The sequence below is a fragment of the Lingula anatina genome, chromosome 3 (assembly GCF_051362555.1).
Source record: "Lingula anatina isolate TDL-2025a chromosome 3, LinAna3.0, whole genome shotgun sequence".
Taxonomy (NCBI): domain Eukaryota; kingdom Metazoa; phylum Brachiopoda; class Lingulata; order Lingulida; family Lingulidae; genus Lingula; species Lingula anatina.
Window position 1 is genome coordinate 8,769,788 of NC_141769.1, and position 20,739 is coordinate 8,790,526.

General features: G+C 36.8%; 3 protein-coding genes across 3 annotated transcripts; 1 reads left to right on the forward strand and 2 right to left on the reverse strand.

Moving 5' to 3' along the window:
• Positions 1-4,301: 4,301 nt before the first annotated feature.
• Positions 4,302-7,519, forward strand: LOC106177645 (uncharacterized). The gene is made up of 4 exons (XM_013560484.2): positions 4,302-4,698; positions 5,180-5,445; positions 5,729-5,893; positions 6,106-7,519. The coding sequence occupies exons 1-4, from the start codon at positions 4,686-4,688 to the stop codon at positions 6,469-6,471; spliced, it is 810 nt and encodes a 269-aa protein (XP_013415938.2). The 5' UTR covers positions 4,302-4,685; the 3' UTR covers positions 6,472-7,519.
• Positions 7,520-10,202: 2,683 nt separating this feature from the next.
• Positions 10,203-14,503, reverse strand: LOC106177613 (uncharacterized). The gene is made up of 4 exons (XM_013560452.2): positions 14,325-14,503; positions 12,057-12,322; positions 11,492-11,662; positions 10,203-11,061 (listed from the first exon to the last, which is right to left on the reverse strand). Exons 1-4 carry the CDS (start codon positions 14,365-14,367, stop codon positions 10,720-10,722), a joined length of 822 nt encoding a protein of 273 aa, XP_013415906.2. The 5' UTR covers positions 14,368-14,503; the 3' UTR covers positions 10,203-10,719.
• A 2,991-nt stretch (positions 14,504-17,494) lies between these two features.
• On the reverse strand, positions 17,495-18,737 carry LOC106177567 (adrenocorticotropic hormone receptor). The gene has a single exon (XM_087008497.1). It carries the CDS (start codon positions 18,735-18,737, stop codon positions 17,583-17,585), a length of 1,155 nt encoding a protein of 384 aa, XP_086864623.1. The 3' UTR covers positions 17,495-17,582.
• Positions 18,738-20,739: the final 2,002 nt, after the last annotated feature.

Sequence of the window (20,739 nt, forward strand, 5' to 3'; positions counted from 1 at the left end):
CGTTGTTAAGAGATACCCTAGTATCAGTTATCAAAGCCATGATACAGTTACCTCAGTTCACTCGAGATGAGCAAGGACATCCGAGATAAATGATTGATAACGTATTGGGATAATCCAAGATTGTAAAGAGCATACATTTAGTATGATAAAACTACGTGAAACAATAACAAGTGGTTAGGAGGGGGGAGGGAGACAAAAGGAGGGATTTGTCAGTTTAGGCAAAGCAAGGCTTGAACGACCAGGAAGTGAAAAAAATCGTTCAGGCTCAAAATCGATATTGGTTTAAACAGGTTATTGTACGATTGCCGATTGAAGTCAGGGGAGGGGGAAGTATCAGTAGTAACAGTACTGGTATATCGCCCTTGGGACATGTGCTCGGCAGATCGCTGTTTATGTATTCCACGCTTATAGAAACGTATTTGTGCTTCTGTGTTACTCCACGTGTCACATTTCAGTCTGTTGTTAATCTTGAACCCTGATTCCATAGTTGCTTTTGTCATTTTACCAGGTAAAAGAGACGGAAGTGAGAAGGATAATAACACAAACATGTTCTGTAAAAATCCTAAATCCTGTGCGAGTCTCATTTTTATAAATGCACTCAAATTTTGAAAAATGGACAGCACAAAATCGCAGTTAAGTGCAGAGAAAATATAAGGGATGCCTCGCCAACTTCTTCGGCAAGTGCCCCTAATAACGGAGAGATTTCTTTGCTTAAATAGCTCAACAACTTTCTTTATCGCATACATATTTAATTTATTCAAATGGACTCCTTTGGACAATTTTTTTTCTGCTTAATAAATATCGTTATGATCAAAATAACAACTGACATCTTCTTTTGGGGGATCTGTACAATATCCTGTAATATAACTACACTTTTACGTAATATTATGAGACAGGACATATCCAACAATCATGTCATTTATTTTTTTATATCAAAGACATACTGTAATAATGTTAACTACATGTAGTAGGAGTGTTTGACCATAAGTAACGGCCATGAATTAGCAATTTTATGATATAATTTTTACTGACACGAACGTGGAGCTTTATATTTAAATGACATAGGCTACTGTTGCATGTGTTTCTACCTGAATAGATAGGCCTAATATGCAGACTTGAATACACATCAAAAACTAGCTGAATAACCCCAGCAATATTTCGATACCTAAATGGATTCCTTTGTCAGATCCATAGTTCACCTGCACTAGTTTAAGCCCCATTAATACCGGGATAGTGATGGCCTGAATTCGTCTACATAACTTCAAATGCTTCTCTTTGAAAATTATTACAGTTTAACTTCCGTGGACATTTCTCAAAGTTTTAAGGAACTTTGCTATTAGGTTGTGAAGTATGTTTGGAATGCACCGCTCACCTGATGTCTTTGTTGTCATCAGAAGCGGCACACCCGTTAATTTTTCAGAACACTGGTTCTCTGTACTTGCGATATTATATTTTCCCATACACGGATAGAACCCCATGCTACATTCTTCTAAGTGAAAGTTGTCATAGGAAGAGAGGAAAAGGGAGTGGGCTTGGTATTTGCTTCAGGGGCACCATTGTCTTTTTATTTATTTATTTATTTATTTATTTATTTATTTATTTAGTCATTATTATTATTATTATTATTATGATCTTGAATGCCGTCCCTCAGATGATTTCCCATTTCTATAGTTTGAAATTAATGAGGCATGGGAATTCGTGTTTGCAGAAAAGATGTTATGACGTCTGCCAAAATGATGCGATTTTCAATCATGTTATAGTCATTTATTGGAAGTCCGTGTTGCATTCTAAGAAGCAATCTAGTTAGTCAAATATTGAGATTCATGTTATTTTCTAGTTGTGTAATTTATATTTAGGTATCCAAATGTTGTTTTTTGAAATTGAAAGTGAAATCCAATATCCTACAATCATTTAACAAAGAGTCTATGTCCATTGATCTTTTTTTTTTTTTTTTTTTTTTTTTTGCAAAAGAGAAAATCTTGGATTTTGAACTTGTTTGTGCTTTTTTTATGCATTTTGCAAAATTAAGTAGGCCTACCACGAGAATATTAAGATATTTAATAAGATATCTAAGAATCCACGAATTTTTGCATGATACATGAATATTAAAGATAACCAATTTTTTTAAAAAGAAACTTGATTTATGTCGAATACATTCTTCACAAACGATTTCTTAAAGACGCATGTTATACACCAGGTTGAATTTCCATTTTGTCGAACACCCCAAGTAGCTTGTCGAAATACAGTCTAGCATTTTCATAGGTGCAAAATTTAAAAAATGTTTAAAACTACCGTAAAAAGTGGAAGCCTGCCACCACGCATCTGGTGATTATCTTTGATGTTATCTCCAACTTTGGTTGAGTCAGATTTAATGACAATACAAGTATATCGTCATCTTTAAGAGAGTTTTTATGGGTAAGCTATTTAGAAGATATTAATAGTCTGACTGCAGTGTTTGCTTGTTTTTTATAGTTTAAGTAACGTTATCTCATCTTTAAGGGAGTAAAGGAAAACATGAGTTTCTGGCTGCTGTTTATAATATGATGTGTCCTTAAAGACCTTACAGAAAAAATGATTATTGTTACCACTGAAACCCTTAAAGGATAGGTTTTTTAATAGCTCTTTTTTTATCAGAGAAGGCGGACTTAGACAACCGCAAAAGTCTGGCTTGTGACCCTAAAAGTTGACAACATCCGTAAAAGAGAGAGAGAGAGAGAGAGAGAGAGAGAGAGAGAGAGAGAGAGATTTTATTCAGAAGGTAAACAAATAAAAATGTATCAATTCTTTAGGACAACATGATGGAAATGAATAATTGCCAGAACTGTGTCAAGCTGAACTTAAAATGGCATTACCGAAACGAAGACTACGTCGGATTCTTAGTATACATGTGCAATACTGTACGTATAGGGATTGAAAATATTTTACAAAAAAAAAAAAAAAAAAAAAAAAAAAAAAAAAATTCATATGTTTAAATGATCAGTAATCCACTTTTATGAACTTTTATTAATTGTACTTTTACAGGTGTAATTGCGAATAGATGATCCTCGGTGAAAGCAAGACCACTTAATCCCGCAATGGATTGAAAGATGGAGAGAAGACGCGTCGTCCCTGCAGGCCTATATTGCCAATGAGTAAAATAAATCCATTAAATTACAGTTTTTCTATTGGGTCTTCAGTAGAAATAAAGGTCTGGGTCTAAAAAGTTAAGAGTAGTTATCCATATTTCTCTAATATAAATACACAAATTCCCATTTAACATCAAATCGGCTATTCTATAATTATATTTTCAAAGTGAAATTTTTTTTGCGTATTTTAATTACATATTAATACATTATAATAAAATGAGCCGGAAGACAGAAGGAAGGACTTACTGCCCCCCCCCCCCCCCCCCCCCCAAACAATGACTTAATTCCTTTATTTCACAATGACTTCTATTTCAGTACTCTAAGCGAAAAATAACGAGAACAATTAATTTTTGAACGGAAATTCATGAATATCAAACCTGCAATTTATGCTGGCAGCTACAAACAGACATCTGTGGACGTTTTTTATATGCATCTTTTCTCAAAACACCACATCCTTATGTGTACAAAAGAAACATGCACGTTATACCAGGTTGAAATTTGCGTCATATGAATATTATCGTGAACCTCACGTGAAAGCGAATGAATCATTTATTCAAAATTTAAACGTTTATTTCGACTGTCTTTTGTGCCAATTTGTCCCATTCCGATTCATTTTACGGCACGCTTCTTCAAATACGCATTTTGCATCCACCCAAGCGCCCACTCAGACACGACCACGTGCACGTGTGAATGCTAATGCTTACTGTTGAGAGAGGGAGGGAAGGAGGGAGGGAGGGAGGGAGAGGGGCAATTACACGGTTTAAGGGATAGAGGGGAAGCGACCGCGCCCGCCGGGATATCCGCCTTTATTGATCGCGATCCTGATGAAATGTTTTGGAAAGTTTACTCGGCAGTCTCTGGTTCTTCATGGAAGAATAAAACAACCATTTATGGGCAGTGAAGGAGTGCAGAGCACGTAAAAAAAACTGCGTTCAGACTGTTCTTTTTTTTAACAATTGCTTATGGTTCCTGTCACGCGCTCTAGCACCTAGCATTTTTCTTCCTTGAAAGTGGAATGTTCTTCTTTCATGTTCATTCATGCCTCTGCTTTTCTGAGTTCCCCGCAGGTTAGGATTTCCTACTTGCTAGACACGTGAATCGCTAAAATCGTCGCCAACCGTGACCGGACGACAAGATTGCCGGAACAAATTGAAAACTAAATAAATGTAGAAAAAAAATATGACCTCTCACCTTACCGTATTTATGTACACAGACGTATGCATGTGAAGTATTGCTTAATTCCTTCCTGATGCACCAAATTCGATGGTGAGCTATAAATAAATTATATACTCACATTTGCATCCAGACAACATATAAATATTGCTGTTCATTTGTCCATCCACATGACTGAAAATCAACGACAAGTTTAAACCAGGCTTAACTTTTTTCTCTTATCAACCATTGGAGGAATATCTTTTTGACCAGCTAGAGTGAAGCTGAATATAGTTTTGGACGCAGAAAACACTGACGCAAAGTTCGAAGAGCTAGTTATTAAAAATTAAAATCGACAAAGTGCCTGAAGAATCTGTTTTAAATCCTAAAGAAGCGATATTTCTGCCGATGGAACTTTCTGGTAAGTATACAAAATTTTAAAAGCTATTTTATCTCATCTATTCATATTTTTTCTTTTTTTGTCATTCGTGACAGATGTCTGTTGTGAGGTGTTCTAATAGTGCATTAGTGCATTAAAACACTCTCAGCATGTTTAATATCCAAATGTGATTCTAAATATTAGCTTTCGCTATTTTGAAAGTAAAAACGTTCCACATTTGGTATAGATAATTCCTCAAAAGAAAATGGACATCTTTAGTAACATGCAATCGTCATGTTTTCATTTTTTTTTTTTTTTTTTTTTTTGCGATCATATCTTCGTAGCATACACTCTCGTAGTTAAGATTAAGATTAATTCTGAATATAAGTCAACAAAAATTCGTGGCGTGTTCTGATGTCTGTATTTCTGCCTTTTAAATAATTCATTCGACAGTTTTCATAGAAATATCCGGTGACACAGATTAATATCGCCCCGTGTTAATTCACGTCTATTACTGTAATAGGTGTACTCCTCCGATTTAACATCCTCATTGTTGCTGTCCTCATACTTGGCGATAGTAACTCCGTTGACGCGAGGTCCCTGCGTCGGCGACGTGCTCACGAGCCAGACAAGTCCCTTTGGTGGTACTGGCCCTGCCACGGAACAGCGCCTGTAGCCGGAGGCCCGGAACTTCCGAAGGTCCACCGAGAGTTGCACCTTCTTCGAGATGAAGTAATCGAACATTCCAAGCAGACGCGGGCACACGCTCTTGAACTGCAGAAAATGATTGTAAGTTGGTTTTGCTGTTTTGTTTCTTAACTGATTGGACTATTGATATTTTACAGCGAACTGTTTTTTTTTACATTTGTAGGCTGAAATATTGATTTTAGTTAAATAGTCAAGTACTGATAATTCAAAGTTATACAATGATAAACTAAATAGTAAAGGAAAAAGATCAAACACTTACAAATTTTGAAGCATTCATTATATACTACTCTATAATTCAAATACTGTCGAAATCTGAGACTCTTCAACATTTTGTAAACATAATGCATTTTGTTTCACTATTCAGAAATCCGAGCATTTCTCTTGGTATTCGAACGAAACAATCAGCTATTTTGCTCAAAATGCTGTTCCCGAAAGTCTTATGAAGTGTAACCACCTAGCCGCAATGGACGTGTATACGAGTCTCCAAAAGTGGGGAGAGACCAGCCTCGATGCATACAAAACATATCAGGTAGGATTTTATATAAAATATCTGTTTGATGGAATTTTTTTACTTACCACGTGCACACGTTGCTTAGAACATTTCTGGCTGGAACGTGTCGTGTTCTTATGTTTCTCATATCGCCTTAGCAGATGCAAAATCCATCTGATGCACGAATGAACAGAATTCTGTTTCTATATCAATATATATATATATATATATATTTTTTTTTTCATTTCAAGCTTCCCTTGTTGAGCGAAGCGTACGATTGCCTCAGCAGTTATGCCATTCACGTCCATCACATGGATAAGACGTTTTCAGCAGATCCATTAATGCCCCTCAGCGAAAAATTGAAAGAGAAATCGGTGACATCCAAGCACATTTTGAAACAAACACTCGAGATCCTGTGCAGTCTAAAAGAGTTCATCTATGGTACCAGTGCCGAGAGACAGCTTCGCTGGGAACTGCTCACTTTCCCCCGGGGTGATTTCAAAGGACAGGCAGATATTTCAATACCTGAAGGAAAGACAGAGAGATATCTGATGGAATGGAAAGTGATAAGTTTGCTTGAAAAGTACATGTTGGGGCTAAGTAAGGGGGGTGTTTAGGTTTCAAACAACAAATTTAGAGCACTTTAAGGTGGGGACTGAGGCGGATCCTAATTAATGTCATGCTTCTACAAGGCGACATCAATTTTTTAGTCAAATTGGTGTTATGGTAATTAAGTCACTAAACTCTTGTGCTGTGGAGGATCTGCAGTTAAGTGAGGAAAAAGGGAGAGGGGGAGGGGCAACGAAAAAAGAAAGAGGATTTTCCCGTGGCTCTTCCGGGTCTCTTTTTATTGTAAATGGTTGGTGATGAAACATTAGACCCTGTTCTGGTGATGAAATTCTAGACAAATTTTTAACAAATTTTGTTTCACAATACTCTAGTCAACTGTGTACTTGAATATCAAGATATTTATCCATTGTTGTGTTTGCGAGACTTGTGTCATGGAAGTAGGTTGCAGACCTACTGAATACTTTTTCAGTATTAATTTTATTTCTATTATTTTTTATTTGTATTATTTCTGTTTTTTATCATTGTGAGATTATTGTCATTTTGTTGCAATCATTTAAAAGCGGGTATTAACCTTACGTATTGTTTTAATGTACTTTTTCTTTTATAATTTTCCTGTGGGTAAAAGTCTGTGAAATACAGAACTAAAAAATTCACACATATCAAGTCAAATATTAACCGATGTCCAACAAAAAAGTTTTTGATATAAAAAAAAAAGAAAAAAAGATACGATTTCAAAGTAAAAAGTATAAGCATCTTCAAAGGCGAATTAGTGTTGTATGACTCTGGGCCGCAAGATTTCTAATTGAATTTTTTATTTAAATCACTGGTTTCAGTTCAGTGTAGTTTCAAAGTTATTAACGACATTGTTGAGAGATATATTTTCAAAAGAGATGTATTACAAATACATTCAAAATTGCAGAAACATTTTAAACGTATTTTATCTTTGTTAATCTAAGTATACATTACAATGACAAATATTTTTTTTATTAAAAACTGCACACTGTTGTCAATGATGTTGTATATTGGTACATGTTTATGTTTCGAAAAAAATAAATTTGTTGGGGGAAAAATCTCTCCCTTCAATCTTTAAAAATATTTTCTGGTGTCAAGGGTCTTCTTTTCTGTTAAAGGCAACTGCAACTGTAAAATAACATGAAAAGCTTTCAAATATGGCTATGGCTCTATCTGGACACACTAGGTCAAATGCACTAGATGGTGTCCAGCTGAGCATATTAAATTTACTAACTGTAAACTTGATATATAAAACTGACCTGCACCGTAAGCTGACGCATAGGACAGTGCTTACACAGCAGGATATGTAATTTTTGAAATGACAGGTTAATCCCCTATGGAACTATCGTTCATTGATCAAGGTATCCTCATTGCACAAACATAATCCAGTGTATCCGCCCACTCCCACTTCTACCATTATGAATGAAATAAATCTGTGTCTGACTTTCCTCGTGCTCCATGCCTTACACACCATGCATGCTTGTTCTTTCCAGATCATGCACACATTCTATTTACTTATATTAATTTTCCCCAGGGAGTGCCGCGACTCTACCCTCCACCATCGTATTGTATGCCCAAAAGAATTTCCATTTTAAACCGTCCGTCTCTTGCACTTGTTAAAACCCCGTTAATTTACATTTTCCCCCAATATGCATAAAACAATGATCTGGACATAGTGGTAACATAAATCGATAATGATACTTGAAACATTCAAGTAGATTAGTTAAGGTAAGAAGAAATACGATACTTCCGTTATGCCAAAACACATTTATCCGCCTACTTGAAATTTCAATACCCAAATCCCAATTTATTGTCAAATTTACGATATTGTTTCCTTAAGTCACTCTACAGAAATGCATTTCACATTCCATAGGTAATTTTATCCTCCATTTCAGAGCAATTGCCGAGTAACAACCCTTTGTGATTTTTGAGTATACAACACCATAGTGTCTGAAAATTTTCCCCAATCATAAATGACAAGGTCAAGTTGTATTGGTCAGTTACCGCCCAATGTATAAACAGCACTTCGTATGATGAAATAGATCTTTTCTTATCTCTTGTGGAAAGGAGGTACAAAAAGTAACTTCCGGGGCTAACTGACTTGCTTGTAGGGTGTGTAGTCAACACTCTCTGATATTATCCTTTAAAAGGGCCTAGATCTCCTGCCTCATAGGTAGATGTCTAAAAACACGTTGACTCTCGCTAGAAACGAATTATTTTTCTTCATTTTACGTTTTTTCCATTCTGTTATTCAACTGTTATAAAGACATTTAGGAAAAATGGTTCATTATGAAAGCATCTTTAGAACTGTTTGAAGTAAAAGATTACATTTGTTGTCAAGAGAAGATTAATGTAACATGCTGATAAAAATAATAAATATTGTGAAAAATATGAAAGGGTACCGACAGGTTTTTTGTTTGGCTATTTTTGCTTAAATAATGAAATGTAGGCTATAACTCAAGTATTATAATTGAAATTTGATTTTAAGATATCGAATGAATCTAGATGGGTGGATTTTTAACATTAAAAATTGATATTTTTATATCTTAAGTAACTTTTCCTACCAGTTGAACAGTCAAACCCTTTTACCCTGTGTATCCATACTTGTTTACCACACTGTTTGCTTTTAAAATTGTCGTCTAGCGGCATCGGACAATTCAGTATTTTATATTTTGAAATTAATGCCGAATGCACACACGGGTATAAATGACAGTACGTTAAAAACCAATTTCCAAAACTTTGGGATATAAGTACAATGTACGGCTCATCATAATAGAAAAAGAAGAAACTTGAAGACCACATACATGTATTTTGATACACCCTTTGAGATGGGGGAGACTCATGTTTATGCACACGTAGCATATTACATTTTCAAAACACCATTGAATACCACAATAAATGACACGCGACCCTGAAAGACATTCCTCAACACGGATGTTTGTTCTCTTTCAACTGTTTCTGTACAAAAGAGAGGTTTGTGGTAAAAGTAACACAGAGATTCTATTTTACGGTTTATTCAGGGAAACCATTCTATTGGTCAAGTCTCCAGTCTCCTCCCTCCCCCTTCTCTCTTTGTTTCTAGGCCCCTTGCTATATTTCTTTTTTCTAAACCACCTGATCTCTCTCTCTCTTTCTCTCTGCTTGGAGTAAGCCAGCAGGGGCGGATCCAGGATTATTTGAAGGGGGGGGGGGGGGGGGGGGGCGTGGATGCGAAGCCGACCCTCCCCCCCCTCTTGACGTAGGGTTTGGGGCTCAAAAAAACTTTGGTGTTTTAGAGGGTGCTTTAGAGGGTGTTTCATTTGGGACAGTACTGTATAGAACTATGATTTAGCTAGTCGAAATTGCACTTTCAAGAGGGGAACATTGGTGTTTTTTTTCAGAAATCGAAGGGGGGATCAAGACCCCTGGCACCCCCTAAATCCGCCACTGCGTCAGTGAATTGGGAAAACCCCGGGATTTTTTATCTGATTTCCACAATGAGACGGATGGGCAGAGGCGGCACAATGGGACTACGAAAATAATTGTCTTTTCTATTGCCACAGCTAAATGGTCAAGCGCATCAAACCAATATTTATATTTTCAACACATAAATGTGTGAGCATTCAAAATTATCGTCTCTTTTGTAGGGTCGAGAACAATATACCCATCCTGTTGTGGCTATGAGCTCCACATATTATTAGTACTGTTGCCTCTACTCACTAAATTAGACACCAAGCATTTTGAGTCACAGGGGTTTGCAAACGAAAAGACATTCCAATCATTAGTTCCTTTAATTTTATTTTCGAATAAATGTATGTAAGTAAAAATACATACAAAATAAATGTAAACTGTATATAAGTTGAAGTAAAAGTAATTAACATAACATATGTATAAATTGGACGACTGAGATATTAAGATAATAATATCAATTCCTATGAGCATCATCGACGAATAGCGCCAACGTTGTAAAAACGTACATGTAAAAATGGACATTATCATCTGTAAAACAGCACCAAACACTGAATAAAATAACAGATCAATAAGAAGAAAGCAAAAAGTGTAAAGTAAGAAAAAAAAACACATGGTAAATTAAAATATGCAAAATTAAGAAAAAAAACTCATATAAACAACATGTAGAATAACAAATTGATGTCATATGAAAAGAATGGAAACGGGTAAAAGGAAGAATAGTAACACCGAATATGGATGGGAACATATGAGTTATAATGTTAGGAGAGGGTTAAGATAAATATTTGAATATTTCAAACTCTGAAATATTATAATCGTAAAACTGAACCCGACCTTTATGAAATCAAACCGCCTACATAGACGCCCAGCAAACGCACCACGTTCCATTCTCTATAGTATCTGACCATTGTCGGCTCGCCACGTGGGAAATGAGCGAATGTTGACCTTTTGACCTCTCCTGGCGGGTATGTCAGAAGTATCCAATGGAAATTCCCCGATGGCACGCTTTCGAATACAACTTCCGCCATGTAGCACAGAATGCGGTGGAGACGTTTTTTGACTGCCTTCACTTTAGTTGATATGTAACGCATTTGTGGCCTTGTCACAGGTCTCTTGAAGTTGTGTACGTAAACGGAAAACCTCACGAGACAATCATAGGTCTTGCGAAGATCGGTAAGCTGAAATAATTAAAAAGTTGTTTACAGACCCTTTTATTAATAATTTTTTTCGAATGAAATAAACTTCTAAATTCTTTACAAAACAATGCACTAATGTGTGTGTGTGTGCGTGTGTGCGTGTGTTTGTGTGTGTGAAAAGGTAGTTTCTGAAAAAGTCGGATTTGGTTGTTCGCGATATGTATTAAGATTTTAGATTTAGACTTGAAATTAGAACATGATATTTATCGGGCCATTTATGGGTTCAATAAATTTCAGATGCATATAAAACAGTAAGCTAAGTAACTCCAATGTGGATGTTTTTTCCTAATTTCTTTTCTTTTTCTGTCACATATCATAGGTTGAGAAGGTGAAAGTGATTGCTGTATGAAATACATGTATAGATTTTAGTTTTGTTATTTCATAGGACTTCATGTTGAAATGCCTCTCTTACCTCTGTATGTTCATCATACTCCTCAATGTCAGTCTCGGGTCTTCTCCGGAGACTTCTTGAAGTTTGTGAGGCAGACAGGTCATCGCATTGTCTTAAATTTTCGGGGACATGGTGGCTTGACTCCACGATTCGGTGTAATTCATTGCCATAGCCTTGAAACCGCTCTCTTTTCTTGAGTAAATAGGAAAAACTTTTGATTTTATTACCTACATTTTGTATTAAGTTTTCATCTATAAATTATTCCCTTGTTCAAGCCAAATAAAACATGAATTTATTTATGCTGTGTGTATGAAAACCTGAGACCCGATTTCTAAATAACTACAATGGATATGAAAACGAACGCAAGATTCTCGAACTTAACATTGAAATCTTCACCGGACAGAAACGAACATTATAACTCACGCATTTACATATTTGATGAGTAAAATAAAAAAATAAATAAATAAATAAAGAGCTCTTTGTTCTCTGAGACCTTGCTGTTGGCGATATCACACTGACAATGGAAACATGTTAGAAAGCATGTGCATTTTAAGAATTTATATACCGGGTATTCATACAAACGTACCATGGCATCCTGTAGTGCGGCAATTTCCTCTCTCAGGAGAACCAGGTGCTCGGAGAGCAGCCACCTGACAGTATTCAAATCCATGTATTCCTTTGGTACACATGGATATAGATAAGCTGGCCGTGAGCCGTGGCAAGGACGGTACCACCACAGATTTGGGACCAGCTTGTCTTGAGGGCACGGTTCCGGGCCGGTCGACAAGGGTGACACCTGGCTACTGAGGAGAAGTAAGTGCAGGGTCGAGGCGGTCAGGGCGAAAATAATGTCTAAAATCAAAATGTGATACAACGAAGTAATGAAATGTGGAGTTCATATGTACCGAATTTAAGTAAAACATAAAATACAGTGTGCGGAACTGAATCGAATCCCATCAAAAGTAAACAAAACTAAGTTAAATTGGATGGGGTTTCATATTTTGTTGTCTGTATATATTTTCTAGAGGCAAACTTCTCATTTGTTAACGAATAAACCTGTTTTGAACTTTTTGAGTAAAAACTTAAGGTTTATTAAAACTGAATGTTATTTTCACATGCTGTTTAAATCATCGGACCTGAAGTTTAGGACACTGTTTTAAGACACTTATGAGACCGTAGGATTTTGTTACAAAACAAATATGGCGACCATGTTGAAAAGTAAGTCATCCAGAAATACGTAGGGGCCTGTAGTAGGTTCTTTCTCTTTCAGTATTCTATTCTTTTAATAATATCTTTTTTTCCTGTATGTCAAATGGTTATTCAGTGTCAAGCCTTTTATTTTACTATATTTCACTTGACCTTGACATTTTGAGAGTACAGTTTGGAAATCGGGTCAACATGTTTCAGCTGTTGTTGAAAAAATGCTATGACACTTGACTAGTAAAAAACAGATATTACGCATGTGCTTCAAGAAAAACTGAGGGCCAATGTATAAGGTGATCTTGCCTTAGAACAACATCAGGCGTTCATTTGAAGCTTGTGTTAATGTCAGTGCTTGTATTTTGTAAGCGTGTTTGCCTTTTGCACTTGACTGCCTAAAGTCTTCGTTTTACTGGCATGTATAACTGTCGCTGAAAGAAGGCGGATATGTCGCAATACTGATCATTGTTATAACTCAAGGTGGGTTGATCAGCAACTTTGGATTCATTGGGGGTGGTGGGGGGGGGGGGTGGAGGGGGCGCAAAGCTACACAATGTACGAACTCGGAGGGTGGCTTTCTCGAAAAAACATAAAACGTGCGAAAAAAAAAAGCAAGAGAATGTTCCAACTCTCTGCTTTATATATTGTAGTAAAATTCCCCTCTTCTTCGGTTTTTTAAAACTATTCATTTAACTTCATTGTGCCGGTCTTAACAATACTCTAGATCCATCAGTGACAAAGGTGTAGTCAACTATTTATGGATGGGATTTGACAAACGAAACCGTCTTGGGTCAATACGGTTTACACTAAACACTCATTAATTTGGACGTTTGCCACACGTTTGAAGTTGAAGAATAACACCCCACAGCCCCGAAAGAGGTTAACGGCCTTAAAGGTAATAAAAAATTTGGGAGTGTTTAGGGCAGTGTCACTATGATCACGTTTCAAGGTTTGAGTGGCCAATGTTGACACGTACACCGACCGTAGGAGAAAAAATGCCTAAAACTTGAAATTATCACAAACGGGATTTTCGCACAAATTGTTATTTTATTGAAGAAAAAAAAACAAAAACAATGCACTCCTTCTCGCAAATCTTTGCTCGACCGTCCCTTTACTCGGATTTGATGTTGGTACCAATTCTACTTGATCAGCTTAGTTCATACATGTAGTCTTCCTGGCATTTCAAAGTGGAGGGTCGAATAGTCAGGTATTTTCATTTGAGGGCTTTTATCTTTTAGGAGAGATCAGTAGCTTTGCATGACATTTAGCCATAACGATATGACTATGGTACGTTTTCAATCGCGCACATGTAAAGCACACGTTCGACAGAGCACAAATCATAGGACGCTGATGAAGGAATAAAATGTGTCTTCACTTGACCGGTGCAGGTGTTCTAATATCTTAGGTGCACAGTTGAATTCATATTTTGATCATGTCTTTAATTTTAAAAAATTTCTTAACAATCCTTTAAGGATTATTAAATGTGACAATCAGCCAAGGTAATATCGGTCCTTTTTCCAGAAATCCAGATTTTGTAATAATAACCTTACTCCTTTGCTAAGGCCAGTGTCAGTAGCTCCTACAACCAAACAAATGGATAGATGAAATAAATAAATAAATAAATAAATAAATAAATAAATAAATAAATAAATACCTTTTAAGTGGAAAATATTGAATAACGATCCTTTCATCTTCATGTTTTCTCTCCTTTGATGCGGACAGCTTTAAGGTTATTGTTCACTGAATATTCAGTGGTCTTGTAAGTAAGTCTCTTTTATACCCTTCCCTTGTCCTGTTTGGTGTGTGTCACTTTTTGTAAATTCGGGAAATTCCGTCGACAGTACCCTCATTAATAATCCAATTTATCAATATGTCATGAAAGTAAACATAAATTCATACGGAAAGAAGTCCCTTGTATCTTGTTTCTTGTATAAGTATTTTAATATTTTTGTATTAAAATACATTTTAAAATTTATGCAATTGTGGACAGTAATAAACCGCTTAGGCAATTTGGGCGCAGGCGGATGTGGGATTTAAAAAAAATTATTGTGGTACATGCAACTAGGTAATGGAAACAGAGTTGTGGATATGACCGCCGTCCTAACTCCACCATTTTTTGTTCCCCTTTAACAACTGGTGGGTCTCGGTGTGGTGAGCGATGACAGGGTGCCTAATTTATTTGCACAATGGCATCCCAACGAGACCATGAGCCATTTTTGAAAAAAAAAGCCAACTTCTCTCTACCTCCACCCTCTTTAGTAAAATAGTTTCTAAATATCCTCAATCGTGTATTTTAATATACATTGGCAAATGTTTACAGATGTTTGCAGAAGGATGAATTCACTCTTCCAGCCGTTTTCAGAAAATGTGAAAAACTGAAACTCACTTCCTTCCCTAAAATGAATGAGCTCAGGTCAGCATTGTCTTATTTCTGCGAGAGGGAGAAATCACACTCACTGCGTTATAGAAAATATAATTAATCATGATCATTTGTATTTTATTGCCACAATATGCCATGTGTACATTTGTACGCCCTCCACTAAAAATCGACTTCTGGTGTAAATAATTTCAGGTCTCGGAGAATTTTTTTGTATTTGATAAAATTAACAATTTGGAATCTAAGAAGAACAAAGTGCCCCCTATGGTCTTGGAAAACAGTGCGTGAATCTGCGTTGAGTATTCTCACTCTCCAGGCGCTCAGACCTCCTGAAGAAAAATGTCGTTTTCTATCAAATTTTTCCCTTGCTGTATCAGTAGTTTGCATTGGCGACCCCGCAATGAATCACTTGCTCTATCTAAAATGTTGTTTGATATTCAGGAAGTAATTTTAAAAGCAATGCTCCTCAACGATAAATTTACGAGGAAACAGTGACACGTACTCCAAAAACGACATACAGGTATGTCAGGAAAATGATTTATTAGATCATTAATATCCAGGATGTTCCATACCCTACTTCAAATTCCGGGTACAAATTCCGTGGTGAATTAGACCAATTGTACGGCTTCTTTTAGTTTACTAAATCAAAGCTGACCAGTCGGACACCGACATTTGACCGAAAATTAAATAATAATTTTAAATAAATAAATAAATAAATAAATAAATTGGTTGCCTTCCCTTTTGGCATTCTGGACAAGCCAGGGAAAACGTAACAGCTATGAAAGAGGATTTGTCGTTGACACGGGCAATTTCACTGACAAAAGAGAGCAAACCAAAACATCGCCATAATAAACATATGAGTGATTATTTAAGAGACGGGTGTATTCAAAGCTACCATCCCACCACGCGCGGTCAGGTTACACCAATCACGTTATGACTGATATTTTATTTGTCAGGAACACATTTTTTTCGATAACCTTCTTTTCTGGACAACATCCTTGTCGAAATTGAAAACATTCAACCCTCTCTGAGGCTGAAAAACCTAAAAGTCGACGTCACACCCAAAAAATAAACCTCGCTCCCTAACTCACAATTATCATTAGTATCTGCCTTGTGTGTTTAATAAAATTATTTTGTTTTCATTGTGGGGTGTTTACCGTCAAGGCCTTATCTACACGCACTTTTGTACACTGTTACGTGCACCGACTTATTTCTCAAAAGTTCAATGTGTGCTATTCTTATACTTTTTACTTCACTTATCCAAATTCTACGTCTTTGTAATTTCTCTTTATTTACTTACTGGTGTTATTAGTGTTGCAAAATACACATATCTTTATAAAAACATTTTATTTAGCTATTTAATAATGAATACTGTAATCACCAGCCTGCCTCTAGTTTTCTTTCCTTTCCTTTCAAAAATATACACACCGGCCACACTAGAAGTAATAAAGCTTCTTAATTCCACATTATAAGTGACAGTGAAATGAGGGCAATTAATTAAAAAAAAAATTAATAAATAAAATAAAAATTAAATAAAAATTAAATAATAAAATAAATAAAAATTAATTAATAAATAAATAATGAAATAAAATAATGAAATAAAAATGTTTCATTAAAATAAGTGATTGGGAGAGGGTGCTTACTTTTACTACGACAAGACGAAACTTTTTGGCTTCAGTTTCTTACAAAATAACCATTTAAGAAAACATGGACAAAATAACGTTATAATGTCCAAGAACAAAATAGAACTGTTATAATTTCTCCTTTAGTGCAAATCCTTGGCTTAAGCCTCATTGTACACGTAGGTTGTCATTAGTTCAATTTTGACTGCATTTAGTTGGCTCAGAGGATATTTAATCCATCACTGTGTATCACATTCAGAAGTTCAAATAGTGAGCAGAAGACATCCAGATATAGCTGCATGAAATTATCAAAATGAATAAACAAATTATTCATTGTGGTTTCAAAATTGCAATGACATCTGAAAAAGTGGGGACAGCAATAAAAAAAAGTAAGGCACCCGTAGAATACTGATTCGGAAAGTAGGCGGACATGTACAACCATCAGGCTAATCTACCCCCTCTGGCGGTACCGGTATCATGTTGTAATAAACTAGTTTTTTTAGGCATGTGATAATCAAGTGACAGAGTGTGCAGGAAACTTGAACGTGACTCCAGTAAGGTAACGCCACACCGACCCTTCTAGAGAGCAAGTCTTAGATCTTTAAAAATATTAGTGAGACGAAGGTAGATACACTGTACTCTCTCCCACGCCTGTACGATGACTTCTTAGCACTACAGCCGCGGCACTAAGGGGGTGGGTGGGGCAGGGGGCGTGGAGTACTGTGTCACTCCGAGACTGATGAAGATGGATGATGGCACGTCAAACTTCTCACGTGAGTGAAAAGTTATTACTTCGTTTGTGATCGACAAAAGGGCTATTGATCTCAAGAGTAAGTCTCATATTTGATTATTATATGAATTTAGGTTCTTGTAGAAGCAAATTTTCATAGCCAGTAATCCATTGCAGCCATTTTTATGTCTGTAAGTTATTCAGAGGTAAGCCCCGATTAGTAACGTGGGACACCTCATCGAGTCTCTTCAGGGCTTGCTCATCGCCCAAAAGTTTCAGAGCAAGTCTGCGATACCCAAGCCGCACATCCGGTAACCGGATTCCGTAGATTATCGGATTCACTAGGCTGTTACATTCGGAAACGAAACTGGTCACGGACTGCGCTATGACGATGTCCACGCTCACTGGGTCGTTCCTTTCCAAAGCCATGTAATATATGAAAAAGAAAGTGCACACCGCGGGCGTCCAGAAAATCACATTTGTGGCAAGTAGCACGGAAACAGTTGCAAATAATTTCTTTTTCCTTTGGCCGTTACCTGTCTGTATTCTTCCAGATGAGTGTGTCGCCTCAGGGGAGCGAGCTTTTCTAACTATAAGGCACCATAGTAAGATGTTTGCCGCGAACAAAACCAAGCACGACACACCGAGGTACAGACTGGAAGCCTGAAGGTAGTGATCGTACAGGTAAGTCCAGCAGTCGTGTATGTACCAGTAAACCTTGAACTGCGTGTACCGCGCGTGCAGGCTGATATAAACCCCAATAGTCGCAGCGTAACACAGAGACATCACTATGGTGATGCGATGTTTGGTCAGCAGGGACCTGTACTTCAGTGGCTGTGTGACAGCCAGGTACAGGCTTATCACCGCCCCCGTGGTGCAGTACAACGGTACCAATGTAAAGTGGCGACACATATCTTCTAGTATGTCATCACTGCAGTCGAAGTTTCCTATTTGTTTGATGGGTTTTTCATACACCTGCATGCGCACTATGAGTACACAATTAGCTATAGTTAACCCCATGTATATCAAATCGGCCAATGCTATGTTAATAAGAATATAATGAAATGGTTTCCATGGGCGTTGAATACAAAGGAGAGCAGCCAGGGAGATGACATTTTCTATGAAGCCGATAATTGCCATGGTAAGTTCTATAGGAAACATTACTCTCAAGTGACTTTGGAAGATCACATTATCTATGTTGATGAGCTCACGAACGTCCACGTTGCCACAAATGGCGGGTGACTCCATCGAATGGGAAACGTGAGTACCATTGAGTTCGCACATCATACTGTTCGTAGCTGCGCAACAGATTTTGGCTTGAGACAAAGACAGGATCATTTAGATACTGGTGCGTATGTTGCCTATATTCCGTGCCTTATATGCTCATTAGCACCTAAAATTGAAAAGAAAAACAATTTCTCAAATGCTTTCAGTGTGGGAAAGGAGTGATATATATATTAAACTACAGACCGCAATTTTTCAATGTAAACATCTTCCATTTTTTGTAATATTTTGGGGGCTTTATGTATTTCGGGTGAAATTTATACAAATAATAATATATTAGTTTCAATACATAAAATAGTTCTAAATGCCTTTGAAATATATATATATATTCAAGCTACATTGTATCCAGAGAGAAAATATCGAGATTGATTCCAACAAAAATTCTATGAAAGAGCAGCCAGTTTTACTAAATATTTCAGTGATGATGATTACGCAAATATGGCAACAGTTTAATGAAAACAACAACCCTGAGCGCCTGCGAAACTGAATTTCAATTTGCTATGCTTTCAAGTCTTCAGACTCGGACATGAGCCAATGTTGGAACGGTTTTATCACCTTGCAGGCATGTACCACTATCTGACATATTTGTTGCATTGCTTTAAGGACCAAAATAGTACATACTGTACCTACGTGTATACCACTTTACTTACTGCGAACATGAAAGAGTTGACGGTGACCATGAGTAACATACCAGTATATCTGATGTGTATCCTGCGATTCACAAAGCACGTGTACAGGTAAGTCTTATTCCTGTTGTTCTGAACAAAAGAAATCAAGTTGCATCCATTAGTAATAATTTCAGACAAAAAATGTCAAAATCAATTAACTCCAAATCTTTTGTCTGAAGCAAATTATCTTTTGTAATGAAATCGATGCTGTCGAAGGAGATGATAATTATATCCAAGGAATTTACATACTAGTATACGTCACCATGTGCGTCTCGTTTGGGATAGTAATGTTAGCATATGTTAGCATGTGCATCTCTTCCACATATTGAGCATATGTAAAAGTTGCAGCAGACACCTTTAAGAGAATGGCAATTTAACGAATTTATTTCAATTAACCTTCGGTGCATTAGCGGAACGGCCGTCTCATCACTGGCATTGACATCGACATACAATTATTATGCTTCGTTCACGTTCGTCAGAGTTAAGAGGTTATGAGTAGTTTATACGACCACATGGTAAAGGCGCAATATTGGCGTGCGGGGAGCGCCCTGCTGAAGGTTTCCAGTGCATATAAGACAACAGGCCTGTAGCCAGCAAATTCAAACGGGGGGTTCTTTTTCTGAAAAAGTGGACCTTTAACAATGAAACCTATGTGTACCTAGATAAAATTTTACCCAAAATGGACCTTTTCCTGACAAAAGGGGCGGTTCTTTCGAACCCCCCGAACCCCCCATGGCTACGGTATTGTATCATACAAATGCCGTCTTTATGCGACTTACCTGATAATCAGCCTAGTTCTAAATTAAGGGGAATGTGAACCCTGCTCAGAACCCTACAGATAGATATCAACGTGGATAATTGAATTAGGCTTATATTGTACTATGACAATAATTGACCGAGAGGCCATTCTTGTAATTCACTTCCTTATTTCCTGAAGTTGATTAAAACTCTTTGGAACAATTTATGATCGTGTCACTGTGGACCTGCTATCATAACCCCCTTAACCAATCTTAATTAGCATTAATGTGCTCCGCTCTCCCCAGAACTGGTCTAAATCATCTCAATCATGACCACGGCGAACCCTAGAACATCCCAGAATCGATCAAAATTATAACTTTTGCGAATCTGGGCAAAAAACAGTTTCGAAAATTCAGTTGAAATTATGGCAAATGGACACCCAGTCCTAGAAGAGTATACATGCAGGACCAATTTAATCATGAATGTAGTGAACTCGATCGTAATGGAGACCAGAAGCGGTCTAAATCACGGGTTGAGTGAACCTTAACACAGAATAATCTGCTTTTGAATCTCACAGATAACTAATTGCATCTACGTTGTATACTGTATAATGGCAACACCGAAATGTAAATGATTGACCTATTCGTGAA

What these genes read in the sequence shown, in the direction of transcription:
- LOC106177645 (XM_013560484.2), top strand. An exon ending in TTGAACTGCAGAAAATGATT is followed by an intron (nt 5,446 to 5,728) that starts GTAAGTTGGTTT and finishes TTCACTATTCAG; the next exon opens with AAATCCGAGCATTTCTCTTG. An exon ending in ATGCATACAAAACATATCAG is followed by an intron (nt 5,894 to 6,105) that starts GTAGGATTTTAT and finishes TTTCATTTCAAG; the next exon opens with CTTCCCTTGTTGAGCGAAGC.
- LOC106177613 (XM_013560452.2), bottom strand. Translation starts at nt 14,367, where the DNA reads ATGAAGATGAAAGGATCGTTATTCAATATTTTCCACTTAAAAG. An exon ending in CCGCACTACAGGATGCCATG is followed by an intron (nt 11,663 to 12,056) that starts GTACGTTTGTAT and finishes TATTTACTCAAG; the next exon opens with AAAAGAGAGCGGTTTCAAGG. An exon ending in AGTATGATGAACATACAGAG is followed by an intron (nt 11,062 to 11,491) that starts GTAAGAGAGGCA and finishes TAATTATTTCAG; the next exon opens with CTTACCGATCTTCGCAAGAC.
- LOC106177567 (XM_087008497.1), bottom strand. Translation starts at nt 18,737, where the DNA reads ATGATCCTGTCTTTGTCTCAAGCCAAAATCTGTTGCGCAGCTACGAAC.